Source organism: Henckelia pumila, chromosome 4, assembly GCF_033568475.1.
Source record: "Henckelia pumila isolate YLH828 chromosome 4, ASM3356847v2, whole genome shotgun sequence".
Taxonomy (NCBI): domain Eukaryota; kingdom Viridiplantae; phylum Streptophyta; class Magnoliopsida; order Lamiales; family Gesneriaceae; genus Henckelia; species Henckelia pumila.
In genome coordinates this window covers 230,466,814-230,482,954 of record NC_133123.1, presented here as the reverse complement: position 1 = coordinate 230,482,954, position 16,141 = coordinate 230,466,814, and the positions used below count along the sequence as shown (strand labels likewise).

Genomic DNA, 16,141 nt, shown 5'->3' with positions numbered 1-16,141 from the left:
AAGAAGTAAAGATTATCGCGACTACGGGGGCATAGACGAGTTGATAAGGCCTGAGGTGACGTGGGAAGAAATTTCTTAACGTTGCGGGTTTGATCTTCGTGTGGAGCATATTTTCTGCTGAAATATTGTGGGTATGCTCTGGGGGTTGGTCATGTTGCTCCCTTCCTCAGGTCTCTGCCACTCGTGCACGTCCCTCGATTTAACCCTCACATGAGCCAATGGACCTCTGACTCATGTGAAATGCGTTTCTTTCGAGGACAACCTTTTCTTTTCTTTTCTTTTTAAAAAATGTTAGCCCATAAAATAAAATATTTTAGTAAATTCGAGTTCCTTGGCCCAGTTCCTGAAAATCATGCAGCTCAATCATTTCGGCCCATTTGAAATAAAGCCCAAGAGTTAAAAATCTAGCGGCAAAATTTGAAATTTGGGGTTACATTCAAAATCAAGACCAAGTCAAGGCCAATCTGAGAAATTGAAAGTGATGAACGTGGCCCATTATGAGGATAGTGGAGTTAGAGGTTATGGAGAAAATTGGGAACAAAAGTAATCAGCAGAACATGGAAGAAACACAGACAAATCATCAACAAACACAGCTCCAAAAGCTTTGTTCTTTTCAGCAATATTTCTACATTTTATCAGCTTCATGTTTTAGCAGTTATCCAAAAATATTATCGTACATATTCAGTCTATTTTGTTGGGTTCCTCGAACTGTTACAACACTTTATTTGTGAATATTATGGCAAACATTTGTCATTTGGAATTTTCAGTGGAAAAGAATCGATATCATGTTGCTATTAATAATTCATCTTCTCTTTTATTTTAGTTCTTTGGCGTTTTACTGGTGAACTTGGGACCGACGAAAAAACTGAGACTCATCATTCGCTTGATTTTTAGAAGTTAGATTTTTATTTTTATTTACATTCTCATTTGGCACTCACGTGCCTATCACGCCTGCAATCAACCCGCTTGAGCCAATTTTTGTGTGCAAACATTATTTTGGCACGTCCGGTGGGACATTTATGGCGCCGAAGACCCGTAGGGACCAAGAGAAAGGTGACGGAAAGTCATCACAAGGAGATGGTGCTGGAGGTTATGTTTCACAAGTTGGTGATTCAGAAATTGTCATGCACATAGAAGGTGAAAATGTTGAGAAAACCCACCAAACTAATGAAGACGAAAGACCTAGCGGAGTTCCAGAAATGTTGTTGGTTCCTGCTGAGCAGTTTTATTCCATGATTTCGAAAAAATTTGAAGATATGGATATGGTGGTTGCTATCACCATGGAACTTCTGGAAGAGGCTCATAGGCTGGTGGTATCGGCCATGGGTTTTATGCGAGGTGAGATGAGAAAAATTAGGTCTGGTGGAGATTCGGTTCCTAAGATAACTGTAACGCAGGAACCGACAGTGAATCCAAAGAAAATTGATGAAGAAAGCCATAAACCTAATCAAGGTGGTTGTTCAAATGGAGGGTCCCCGGCAGGTGATTTTCGCTGCCCTGGGCACTCTGGTTTTTTTCACCAAAGCGAAAGGTATACTTTTCCTCATAGAAAGGAAGATGGTCTATGGGGTAGAGTTCCACCAAATCAGAGAGCCAGTGGAAAAGGACCTGTTGTTCAAAGTTTTGCAGTCACAAATCCAGGGATTCAGCTTGGATTGTATGAGGAACCACTTGTTCGCCCTTATCCCATGATGAATGCTCGGGGGGCAAACACTTACCATAATTCATTGGTTGGACCCGCACCTGTGGATCAAGAGTTATTTAGAGAAATGGTTTATGATCTATATGGACCTAGGATTAGGCCGATGGTTAGGCCTGAGTTCCACAAGCCTTATCCAGAGATCATCGATATTAATAATCCTTATCCTAAGGCTACATTTGGTTGCAGGGATAGAGATAGGATTATCTGATTGTCATGCGTTTGTCTCGTTTATTATATTGTTTGGTGAAAACTTCGGGCCCGTGATAAAGACACTATTCATGGACAATTTTTTTGATTACAATACTTGCGGGAGCCTTGGTATTGTAATCCCCATCATGAACTATAGCTTGGACTATATGCGTAAATTACCTATTTAGCATTCTTCCTACCTGTATCTACTCCCCATATTTCTCCCATTTCCCCTCATCTGGACTCCGTTCCAGCCTTTTTCTTGGGTTTCTGAAGCTTGTATACTCCATCGGTGCTCTTAAGAGAAGTAAGAAATTTTTTTAATAATCTTTCTCTAATTTGGCTTCCCTTTTTACGGTATACGTTTCCTCGTTCGTTTAGCAATCCAAATTTTTTTACATTTTCATGGAGATTTGTGGATCCATCGGAGCTCTTACGATTAGCCGGAACGATTTCGACGAAAATAAAAGAGAGATCTGAGCGTTTGGTTAGAAGATCTGGTGCTCAATTCTTATCTTGATTATCATGGAGAAAGCTAATGAATTGCAGCATCGGAGTCAAGATAGATTGCTTTACACCAATTCTAGAGGTGGGTCTTTGGATTCCAGGGGTCGTCCTTGGGGATAATAGGTTGAAACAAATGAACAAGGATGATAATGGAGTGTGTGTGGACTCTGGATGTCGAAGAAGGAGAAGAAGTGAAGAGATATTAGCTTATTTCAAATCTCACATGTTGTACAGTGATCAAGGGTAATTTTGGTAAAAGTTGTGTAGTCTAAATTTTAATCCTATACACAAAAAACCAAACAAACAAATTAAAGTTTTTTAAATATATTTCATAATTATATTGAAAAATATACTTATCCCACGATTTATCTTTATATTAATAATCTCATCACACGTACCAAGCATAGCCTAAGGGTTTCAAGGTACCTGACTTTACATTGTTTTCAAGGGATGATGATCAATCTTCTACAGAACACATAGAACGGTTCACTATCCGATGTGGCATGTTGGATAACTATGAAAATTTCCCGTTTTAAAAATGAGGTTGTTCCCGAATATTCTTACTGGAACATCTTTTACGTGGTACACTCAACTTCCATGTAATTCTATTTTTAACTGGCATGAATTTGAGAAGTTGTTTAACACTCAGTTCTACCGAACTGAACCAGAGACGAGTATTGCTGATTTTTCCAGATTAACTCAAAAATCCAGTGAAACAACATGGTTCTTCATCGAACGGTTCAAGAAGTTAAAGAGCCATTGTAAGGTGTTTCTTCCAGAACCTGAATTTGTGAAATTGGCTCAAAGAGGTTTAGACTTCGAGTTGAGGAAGAAGTTCCAAGGAACCGAGTTTCGTGATTTCAATGAAATTGCCGCGAAGGTGGTTGAATATGAAGATCTCCTGCAGGAGGAATCTCGTAGAAAGAAAACTACCGTTGGTTATTATTATCAGGATGCGGAGGATGTTGCATTGGCAGTAGTTAGTAAATCAGGGTCCTTTGTCTGCCCATTGTTGAAACGCAAGGCAGGGGAACCAGTGAAATCAGGTTCTTCACTGATACAAGGTCAGAATACTATGAAGTATACATTCTATGTGTCAAAAACAGAAGAGATTTTCGAATTCCTGGTCAAGTAGAAGTTTGTCACTTTCCCAGCGGATCATCATATCCCAAAGAAAGAGGAGTTGAAAGAGAAAGAGTACTGTAAGTATCATAATTATTTTAATCATACCACCAATTCTTTTTGTGCTTTCATGAACATCTTCCAAGACAAGAATACCAAGAGAGTATTGAAGTTCCCTGAAAAGAAATGTTACGCCTTAAACGCATATAAATCTCGATTGTGAGATTAATGTTTTTAATGCTTTAACAAGGCCCTTTTATCTATGTTTTGATGATTAAAAAAACTAGGTTAAAACGTTACTAATGTTTACAATGAGCTTATTACAGAGTTAAAATTTTCAAGATGAATTAAGGCTCAATCTATCAAAGATCATATTGCAAACAAGGTATACTCAAGATCATAGGAAAATTTTGAAGACTTATACTGCTACAAGTTCGGAAGCTCCGATTTGAGTTCGGAACCACCGATCATGATCAGAAGGACCTTCGAAAGCTAAAGGACGATCGAAAGCTCGGATCAAGGTTCGGAAGCTCCGATCTTTTTCCAATGAATTTTATATTGTTCGGAAGTAGAACGGAAGCTACGGACTGCGGAGTTCAGAAGCTTCGTTCATAGATCGGAAGTTCCGATCTACTACGGCGGCCTGATAATCTTGTCCGAAAGACTTTTTCCCGACAACATATTTAATGTGCCGATCGGAAGCTCCAAAGTTGGATCGGAAGTTCCGATCCTGGACAACCACGTGTTCGCAGAATTCAAATTTCGGAAGCTCCGATGCTGGGAACGGAAGCTCCGATCTATGCCGAACTTGAAACTATAAATAGAGGCCATTCCAAGTCATTTGAACACACCAATTCACTCTCATCTTACTTAGCAAGCAATATCCTCTCTATAAAGAGTTGAAGAAATAGTTGTGCGATATATATTCAAAATCAAGGGTTGTTTGTATAAGTTCATTCGTGAGTTGGTTGCTCGGTTTTTGTAAACACTTGTGTGTGAAGACAAGTGTATTTTACGAGTGTTGTGGCTATCCTTGGAGCCCTTAAGGCCAAGTGTTTGAGTTGTATCGGCGCGATGATTGTGTTGAGTTGTACGGCTATCCTTGGATACATCAAGGCCAAGACGTTGAAGTGCTAGTGGATCCTTGGTTAATCGATCTTAACCAAGAAGGGAAGCCGTAGACGATTTATCTTCGAACTTCCATAAACATCTCTAATCCCTTTTACTTCTTTATTTACATTACGCATTTTATTTACTGCACTTATATTTGATTGCTTTAAGTCTTCCGCTTGCGTAATACCATAATCGTTTTAAATTGCTAAAGTTGCCAATAGAACCTAAATCCCCCCCCCCCCCATTTATGTTCTAACAAGAAAGATACCATGTTGATAGACGAGGACCCTTTCCTACCTGTGGTACAAGTGAATGTCAGTACTCCAGATCTCAGAAACATCATTAATCAAAGAAAATAATCTCGACGAGATAGGGAGATGAACATGAGGAGACCTGTGAAGCGAGGTTGGGTTCCCAAAGCTATGGTATTTGAAGTCAAAGCAAAGAGTTACGAAGATAAGCCTATTGGGTACAGATATAACGATAGGGTGCAGGAATATGAAGGAAGAACCATGGCCTATAAGCCAAGGAATTCTTCCGATAATCCTAAACGGCCATTCTCAGGGGGAAACAAGGTGGTTCCCCGACAAATAAAAGTGTCTTCTCAAACTAATAGACCATTGTCCATGTAGGTGAACCATGGTCATGTAACTCAAAACTTACGAAGTGATAATCCTAGATTTGTTGTTCCACCAAATGTGCAACCTGAAGGACAGTGGCAGTTATTGCATCACAAAAAATTTCATTTGCCACTCACAAGAACTCAAAAAAAAAGGCTTCTAAGGGAGAAAGAAATGGTACACAGAGCCAAGGAAGGGCCTCCTATACCAAACAAAAGCAAATTTGGTAGAAAGGAAACTGAAGATAAAGAGTTTAAGGATGATGACTTGTTGTCTGATGAGGAACCAAGTATCAAGAAACAGATTTGTTTCCAAGTAGGCAAATTCACCATATCGGTGGATTGTTCCACTTGATCTGTAATTTTGCCTGATATGTTTAAGTCTAAGGAGGAGCCAGCCAGTCGAGCAGAATTAATGCAGGAGGATGTCTCAAAAGAACCATGCAATGGGGTGACTATAGAAGAAGAACCACATAAACCAAAGAGAGTGGTTATTGAAAAGCTCGCTATTGAGTTGACCAAGCATATCAGACCTCTATATATCAAGGCACATTGAATGGTCACACAATCTCAAGGGTTTTGATTGATAATTCTGCAGTGAAGATTTTGCCATTAAGGGTGTTCAAGAACCTTGGAAAAGAAGAATCCAATCGGAAGTAGAACGGAAGCTACGGACAACCGCGTGTTCGCAGAATTAAAATTTTGGAAGCTCCGATGCTGGGAACGGAAGCTCCAATCTATGCCGAACTTGCAACTATAAATAGAGTCATTCCAAGTCATTTGAACAGACCAATTCACTCTCATCTCTCTTAGCAAGCAATATCCTCTCTATAAAGATTTCAAGAAATAGTTGTGCGATATATATTCAAAATCGAGGGTTGTTTGTATAAGTTCATTTGTGAGTTGGTTGCTCGGTTTTTGTAAACACTTGTGTGTGAAGCCTAGTGTATTTTATGAGTGTTGTGGCTATCCTTGGAGCCCTTAAGCCAAGTGTTTGAGTTGTATCGGCGCGGTGATCGTGTTGAGTTGTACGGCTATCCTTGGAGCCATCAAGGCCAAGACGTTGAAGTACTAGTGGATCCTTGGTTAATCGATCTTAACCAAGAAGGGGAGATGTAGACGATTTATCGTCGAACTTCCATAAACATCTCTTATACCTTTTACTTCTTTATTTACATTACGCATTTTATTTACTGCACTTATATTTGATTGTTTTAAGTCTTCCGCTTGCGTACTAGCATAATCGTTTTAAATTGCTAAAGTTGTCAATATAACCTAAATCCTCCCCCCATTAGGTTCTAACAAGTGGTATCAAAGCCACCTTTTTACAAAATATTTTCAAAAAGGCTCTATGGCAAATCTAGCTAGCGATTATGCTCAAGGGCAATCAACCAATCGTCCTCCTTTTTTCAACGACATAAACTATGGATATTGGGAAAATTGAATGTCCCTATATATCCAATCCATAGATTATGACCTTTGGAAAGTAACTGTGAAAGGTCCCTACATACCTACGAAAGAGGTTTAGGGAGTCAAAATTCCTAAGGGAATGGACGAGTTTTCAAAGGAGGATATGAAATTGATATCTCAAAATGCTAAAGCTATGAATATTTTGCATTGTTTCTTAGATATGAACGAGTACAACCAGATCTCTATGTGCTCATCCGCGAAAGAGATTTGGGACAAATTGGAGATATGCCACGAAGGAACCAACCAAGTCAAAGAGACAAAGATAGATCTTATACAACTCAAATATGAGACATTTGAGATGGAATCCAATGAAGATGTGGATACAATGTTCAGAAGGCTCTCTCAAATCATCAATGAGCTAGCGCAACCTGGTGAACAATATCCAACCAAGCAAGAGTGGAGGAGAGCTATACGCGCCTTACCCAAGGAGTGGGATGCCAAAAGGACTGGGTCATTGAATCCAACAAAGGCGAAACCGCATCCTATGATCTTGATAAACTCCATGGAACCCTAAAAACCCATGAGTTAGAATTGTCTACAAGGAAGGAAATAAAAAAAAAAGATATCAAGGCAAAGGGGATTGCCTTATCTAGCCAATCCAAAGAAGAATATGATGATGATGATATGGCACTCTTCGCAAGAAAATTCAAAAGATTTATGAGAGGAAACAACTTCAAAAAGAAGACGGACAAGGAAGTGACGTGCTACAACTGTCAACAACAAGGACGTTATGCAAATGAGTGTCCTCTCAAGAAGAAGGTCGACAAGGGAAAGAATAAAGCACTCATAGCCACTTGGAGCGATAGCGATGATGACGAGGAGGAAGCCAACATCTGCCTCATGGCTAGGAGTGATGACATTGTCTCTAACGACGATGACGAGGTACCTTCCTATGATGAATTATTGCATGCATATAAACATATGTTTGATATGGCTAAATCACTTAGAAAGAAAAATAGAAACCTCAAACTTTAATTAGAAACTAAGGAGCATGAAAACCTAAGATTAAAGGATGACATAGCTCACTTAGAAAAATCATTTGATAAGTTCAATGTTAGTAGTAATAAATTGAATAATTTACTTAGCATGCAGAAATGTAGTTTTGATAAGGGTGGAATAGGGTATGGTAAGAAATCAATAGACTTTACTAGCCTAATTGCTAAGGCAAAAATGAGATTACCCCCTACATGCTCTTATTGTTGTAAAACATGGTCATGCTAGACATAAATGTAGATCTTTAAGATTTCAATATGATCAAAAGAGCTATATGAAATAGAGGCCTAAGAGTACTTAACAACTCATCAGTTGGCATTATGAGATCATGATCTAAGGGATTTCATCATAGACCAATTTAAACTGCCTTGACTTGCGACTGGTCTTCCTGATGAACGCTGCTCTGTCCAAGGAAATAGGTTTTTAAAGAGGCCATAGCCCTACTACTACTGGGAGCACTCTTAAAAAGTGGCGATGATGTTGCTATGAGAGACTGAACTCTTAGAAGTTTATTTTGCATCTCTCTTTTCTAACAGTGTGGACCCAAAATAACTAAAGCGTACCAAAATCAATTCTTGCAGGGAAATAGGAAAACCATTATCCCTAGCTTATGATATCTAGACAGTGGATGTTCTAGACATATGACGGGGAACAAAGATCTACTCCAATCCATCAAACCAAATGAGAATGGAACTGTCACATTTGGAGACAACAACAAAGGAGTTATTGAAGGAATCGGCTCAATAGGTGTTTCTAAATCCTGTTTGATTGATGATGTACTCCTAGTGAAAGGACTTAAGCATAACCTACTAAGCATAAGTCAATTGTGTGATAGAGGTTATGAAGTCAAATTCACTCCCCAACACTGCACTATATCACTCATGATTGAAAAATCCATAAATTTCAAAAGATATAGAAGTGAAAATGTATATAAGGTTTTTTTAAATAATTTATCTTTGAAAAATATTAAAAGCCTTGTATCCTTTAATGTTGATGACAATACTCTTTGGCATAGACGACTAGGTCATGTTGGTCCTAGTACCATAGAAAAAAAATTTAAACTTGATTTAGTTGTTGGTATGCCAAAACTAAATTTAAAATTAGATTATGTTTGTGATGCGTGTCAACTTGGCAAACACACAAGGGAATCTTTTAAAAGCAAAAATTTTGTATCAACTTCTATACCCCTTGAACTTCTTCACTTAGATTTATGTGGTCCCTCGAGGAACGCTAGTCTAGGAGGGAAGCTTTATGCATTTGTCATTGTGGATGATTTCTCACGTTTCACGTGGACATTGTTTTTAGCTCACAAAAGTGATGCCTTTGATTATTTTAAAACTTTTGTCAAACGAGTTGAGAATGAGAAAAATCTTTCAATAAAACAGATCCGTAGTGACCACGGAACTGAATTTAAAAATGAGAGTTTTACAAATTTTTGTGAAGAGAAAGGCATCGGTCACAATTTTTCTTGTCCTAGGACTCCTAAAAAAAAGGGGTCGTTGAGAGGAAAAATATGACACTTGTGGAGATTGAGAGGACCATGATATGTGAGCATTTTCTACCAAAATATGTTTTGGGCTGAAGCAATGAACACTGCCTGTTATATTATCAATCGTGTATCAATAAGGCCAATTCTCAAGAAAACTCCATAAGAATTATGGAGAGGGAGAAAGCCTAACAATTCATACTTTCGGGCTTTTGGATCAAAATGCTACATTCATAATAATGGTAAGGACAACCTTGGCAAATTTGATTCCAAATCCGACAAAGGTATCTTTCTCGGATATTCTACCTCAAGTAAGGCTTTTAGAGTATTTAATAAACGCACTTTACTTGTCAAAGAATCAATGCATGTTGTATTTGATGAATCTTTGTCTATAGTCTCTCGCACTAACAATGATGATGTATAATTACTCGAAGAAGAGATGACTTCATCAAGCTTAAATGATATAGATGTTTCTGTTGAAGAAACACCACTTCCGAAGGATTGGACGCTTCACAAAGATCATCCTATGGATCATATCATTGGAAGTCCTTCAAAGGGAGTAACCACTCGATCTTCACTTAATAATATTTTCAATCATCTTGCTTTTGTTTTGCATGTTGAACCTAAGTGCATTGATGATGCTTTATTCAATGATTCCTGGATTATTGCTATGCAAGATGAATTAAATGAATTCAAGCGCAATGATGTTTGGTGTCTTGTTCCTAGGCCGCATGATAGATCTATTATTGGTACTAAATGGGTTTTTAGGAATAAACTTGACGAGCATGGTACTATCACTAGAAATAAAGCTAGACTTGTTGCAAAAGGATATAGTCAAGAAGAAGGCATAGATTATGATGAAACTTATGCGCCTGTTGCTAGAGTAGAATCTATTCGCATGTTACTTGCTTTTGCTTGCTCTAGAAATTTTAAGTTATTTCAAATGGATGTTAAGAGTGCATTATTGAATGGTGAATTGAAAGAGGAAGATTACATTGAACAACCTGATTGCTTTGTTGATGCATTATTGCCTGATCATGTGTATAGACTAAACAAAGAATTGTATGGTTTGAAACAAGGTCCTAGAGTTTGGTATGAAAAATTATCAACTTTACTTCTTTCAAATGATTTTTCAAGAGGAAAGATCGACATTACTTTATTCACCAAGAATGTCAAAAATGATCTTTTGATTGTGCAAATTTATGTTGATGATATAGTTTTTGGTTCTACTGACGAATCTCTTTGTCAGGAATTCTCCAAGCTATGCAGGAATACTTTGAGATGAGCATGATGGGGGAACTTAACTATTTCCTTGGATTGCAAATCAAACAGTGCAATGATGAGTTCTTTGTCAACCAAAGAAAATACATCAAGGAGATTCTGAAGAAATTTGGGATGGATAACACAAAATCATCATCTACACCAATGAGCACAGCAATCAGACTCGACAAGGATGAAAATGGTAAATCTGTAGATCAATATTCCTTTCGTAGTATGATTGGCTCCTTGTTATATGCTATTGCTAGTAGATCAGACATTATGTTTAGTATTTGCTTGTGTGCAAGATTTCAATCATGTCCAAAGGAATTTGTTCGCCTTAAAACGAATTTTCAAATATCTTTCAAATACTCCAAATCTCGGCTTGTGGTATTCGAAAAATTCTTTCTTTGATTTAAAAACATACTGTGATGCCGACTTTGGTGGATATAAGGTGGACAGGAAAAGCATTAGAGGAACTTGTTTCTTTTTAGGAAATTTTAGTTTCTTGGTTTTTCAAAAAGAAAAATTGTGTTGCGCTGTCAACGACCAAAGCCGAATATATGGCTGTCGGTAGTTGTTGTGCGCAAATTATTTGGATGAAGCATCAATTGCTCGACTATGGTGTATCCTTTTCAAAAATCCCTATTTTCTATGATAACACTAGCGCCATATGTCTTACAAAGAATCCGATTCAACATTCGCGCACCAAACATATTGACATTGTCATCATTTTATTCGTGACCACATCGAATGAAATGAAGTTGAACTTCAATATGTTGACACATCAAATCAAATTGCTGATATTTTTACAAAACCACTAGATGAAAATACTTTTATTCGTTTGCATGGTGAACTTGGCATGATTGAGTTGTAATCGCTTATAGACATAAATTAAATTTAATGTCATATTAAGGGGGAGCTTAATATTAAAATTCGAGCAAATTAATGTTGGATAATAAAAATTAATTGTATTTATTCAATATTATAAAGCTCACATTTTTATATGGTTTATCTGTTTGAGAATTAATTTGCAAAATTTAAATTTAAGAGTCAAAAATCGCATTTTCACCTCAGGCGGATCGGAACCACCGATTTAGGATCGGAGCTTCCGATCCCAATCCTGCCATTTCCTATTTTACGCGGTAATTTTTCCCTCCAAGACGCAGATTGGAACTTCCGATCCGCATCTTACCCGTCTTTTTAAATTCTTTTCATCGTCTTACAATTTATTACCGCCTCAGGATCGGAACATTCGAAGCACGTTCGGATCTTTCGTTCGAAACATGGAGAAACATTAGTCGACCGCACGATCGGAACGTCCGATCACAGATCGAAGCTTCCGATCGATTTTGTACCTATAAATACCAGATCGCTTATTCCGTTTTTCTCACCCCTAAAATCATTCTCTTTTCTCTCCTTCATCCGATCCCAACCTCTAAATATGGCATTCAAACGTCGTCGTGCTTTAGCCACTACAAGCCAAGCCCAATCCCATGATCCTACCCAGCCTGCAATTTCTAGGCCCATTCCCAAAGACTATCCAGGCCGCACTATTCATCCTGGTCGTAACTTAGATACCACCTATTTTGCCCAGTATCATCTCCTTTTGTTGGACCTTGTCAAAGCTCAACAGTGGGAAACTTTCTTTCAGCCATCTGTCCCTGACTCCATCTTCATTTCTCTCATTCATGAGTTCTATGCCAATATTGAACTCGAATTGGGTCATGGTGAGATCACCATTGCCACGATTGTTCAAGGCAGGCATATTCGTTTTTCTTCTGCTGATTTGTCCTCCTATTTTGATCTTCCCAGGAATGGACCCGGTGAATACTCTCGCAAAACTGGCCTCAAAATGATCCTACCTTTGATCGCGAGTTGTATTTTTCTACCATTCTTGGTCGTCCAGCTACTGCTGCTGATGATCGTATCCATCTCAAGAGTCTTTGTCTCGATTTTCAAATCCTTCAAAAACTCATTACCACATCTATAGTTCCTCGCAGTGGAGACCACTCCACTTGAAAATATCTAGATTTATACATTCTATTTCATATCATTTCTTCTCGACCTTTTAACCTTCCACGCTTTGTTATGCAGACTATGCATCACACGACAAAGATGACGAAAAAAGTTTCTTTTCCTTTTGCCCGGTTTATCAACCGGATTTTGAGTCATTTCGATGTTGAATTTTGTGGGGATACCTTCTATTGAAATCCCACAAAGTCACATCTTTAACCATCAGTCTATCACCAGGATGGATTTATCCTGGAATCCTGTATACTCTCGATGGGTTGAAGATCCAGTAAGAGTATTTTCAAGATTTTCAACTATTTCTGACTTTCATTTGCCATATTCCTCTTTTCCCCATTCTACCCAAATCAAAGGTTTTCCGAATGGCCCTCCTAACTATGATATTCCATCCTCTTCCAGTTTTGAGGCCTTTGCGGCCAACCTTGAAGATGTTCCTTTCCAAGCTCCTGAGGTCCCTGCAACCCCAGTAAACCAATTCCCTAGCGACCGCCTCTTCGAGACACTTCATCGTATGGAGACGAGCATGCACACTCACTTGTTGGAGAACGCGGTGATCAGATCAATCAGGATTGATACCCGATGCAGCGGAAGTTTAAAAATTTTATATGGAACGATTCCATAATGGGTATCAAAACTTTTACGATTAAATTTTGTGTGTGTAAAAATTAAATAACAATTATAAATTTTTACCTCCAATCTCGAAGCGAGATTATGGATACCAACAGATTGCTCTGCTCTTGTTGTATATCCCTGGAACTGATGGACGAACTGTTCTTCAATCAGGTCCACGAACGGATAATTAATCCCTCTGATAGATTGCACTAGAAAATCTATCAGAAGTTTCTACGAAGAGAATTAACGAATTTGATCCGTTAAACCAGACTATAATTCAAAATTCACAGACTGGATTTTCCGAGCAGAGGGGAAGGGGGCGGCGGCCACACTTAGAAAAATAGGGTTTTTTCAAAAATTATTTTGTGACCTGTTGTGTGTAATTTCTGTACTGAAATAACTTATTTATAATGTAGGCCGCTAACAGCTTAGGGCCCATTAGTCATAAGTTCAAGCCCGACAAGCAAAGCCCGCATGTTCAAAAATTAATATAAAATTCATCATGAGTCTGATTGATAAATCGATTTCACCAATGTGCACAGAAACCATTTCTGCACCTTTTAAAGTCAAGATAAATTTTTTTGAATCCGAATTCAGGGATTTCCAAAAATGCCCATCCCTATGTCTTTTTAGGAAATCTTACTCCTCTACTCTTAAATAAGAAGTCCAACTTCTTTGTTTATTAAATTTAACTCTTTAAATTTAACTATCTCAACGGGGATTAAAAATCCATTACTCTGTGTGACCCTCAATGGTTCAGGGGTATAGCTAGCCGTGGACTCACAACTCCTTGTGACTCGGAACAACAATTTCCGACTTGCCCATCGAATCATGGTAAGAGCGCCTAGCAACATCGCCCCATGATTCCCTATAGGTATCACTGATAGTGCCTGCAAGAACCAATAGATTTTGGTTAGCGTACAGTACGGTCCCTTCATCCATATATCCCGATCGAATCAACAACCATTGGTATATCGAGAGTCGTTCGAGATTCGATAACTATGCAATAAATCTTGAAGATCAAATAGTGACATCGCATGTGTTACTAAGAAACCATTTCTTAAAACACATCATGTACTCTGGCCAGAGATTCGTCACACTAATATCTCCTCAGATCGCATAGGATATCCACACTTGCAAGTATGTGGTGAATCCTTGACAACAAAGCATCGACTCCTATATGTGTTGTAACTGTACCCAATCCCGACACCTGATGACCCCAATAGAGTCGGTAAACGAGACAATGCACAGTACTAGCATATAGAGTCTCAATGATGTTTCAAGTAGTAAGGAATAATGGTGTACAACCAAAACCGCGGACTTTATCCACTCGATAAGTGATAACCACTTGGAAAGTCCGGATAGGGTAGTTCGATCATTCATCGTATGAATATCCATTTGCATGCTTCGAACATCTCTATGTTCCTTACCAATGAAACGTGGTACTCTGCATCGCAAATGCTAGTCTCAAATTTGAGCGATCCTTATCCTTATTATCGGACGGCTCAATCGACTAGGAACAGTTTAGAATATACAGTGACTATAAGATGTGTTTTATGATAGACATCCCCATGTTCTACCACATCTTACATACACTATAGTATATTCAAGGTCTTTATCAAAACAACAATAGTATATCACAATATAACAATATGGAGAAAGATAAAGTCATTGCCATTAATAAAAGCGTAAATTATATTAAACAAAAGATTGTTTATACAAAGAGTCATCAAAGCCCTTAGCCACAAGTTGGCTCACCGGGCACCTACTCTTTCAATCTCCCCCTTGCCCTAAAGCCAACTAGTCATACTACGTAGACCCATTGCTTCGCGATGTTTGTCAAATAATGGTCCTGGCAAGGGCTTAGTAAGTGGATCAGCGATATAGTCTGCAGAGGCCACTCTTTCGACAGTGATGTCTCCTCTTTCCACAATCTCCCGGATGATGTGGTATTTCCTCAGTACATGTTTGGATCTTTGATGAGACCTTGGTTCCTTTGCCTGAGCAACGGCACCCGTGTTGTCACAGTACACCGGGACTGGACCAACAACTTCAGGAATGACGCCCAACTCTTGGACGAAATTCCTCATCCAAACGGCCTCTTTAGCAGCAGCTGATGCTGCAATGTATTCTGCCTCAGTGGTGGAATCCGCTGTGGTGTCGTGCTTGGAACTCTTCCAAGAGACAGCACCGCTATTGAGCATGAACACAAATCCAGAGGTTGACTTCGAGTCATCCACGTCACTTTGGAAGCTAGAGTCGGTATAGCCTTCCAATTTTAGTTCTCTTCCTCCATATACCATGAACATATTCTTAGTCCTTCGTAAGTACTTAAGAATGTCCTTCACGGCTTTCCAATGCATTTGACTGGTTTTAGCTTGATATCTGCTCGTGACACTCAGAGCAAATGCTACATCCGGTCTGGTAGATATCATCCCATATGATACTACCTATGGCTGACGCATATGGTACATGTGTCATTTTCTCTATCTCTTCATCCGTCTTGGGACACATAGACATGGATAGAGAAACTCCATGACACATGGGTAGATGTCCTCTCTTGGACCCATCCATTGAAAACCGTTTCAATATTGTGTCGATGTAGGTTGATTGAGTGAGTCCTATCAATCTCTTAGATCTATCTCTATAGATCTGTATCCCAAGAATATAGGATGCCTCACCCAAATCCTTCATCGAGAATCTACCTGATAACCATATCTTTGTTGACTGCAACATTCCTACGTCATTCCCAATGAGTAGGATGTCATCAACATAAAGTACTAAGAATGTCACAGCATCCTTAACTACTTTCTTGTACACGCATGGTTCCTCCGGGTTCTTGATGAAACCAAAATCCTTTATTGCTTCATCAAATTTCTGGTTCCAACTTCTTGATGCTTGTTTTAGACCATAAATTGATCTCTGAAACTTGCATACCTTATGCTCGCTTCCCATGGATGTGTACCCCTCAGGCTGCTTCATATAGATTTCTTCCTTAATGTCTCCATTAAGAAAAGCAGTCTTCACATCCATTTGCCAT

The 16,141-nt window shown here is 38.7% G+C and overlaps 1 protein-coding gene across 1 annotated transcript; it reads left to right on the top strand.

Annotated features, from left to right (window-relative positions):
• Positions 1 to 2,936: 2,936 nt before the first annotated feature.
• Positions 2,937 to 3,533, top strand: LOC140862880 (uncharacterized). Its single transcript, XM_073265915.1, has one exon. It carries the CDS (start codon positions 2,937 to 2,939, stop codon positions 3,531 to 3,533), a length of 597 nt encoding a protein of 198 aa, XP_073122016.1.
• The last annotated feature ends 12,608 nt before the right edge of the window (positions 3,534 to 16,141 follow it).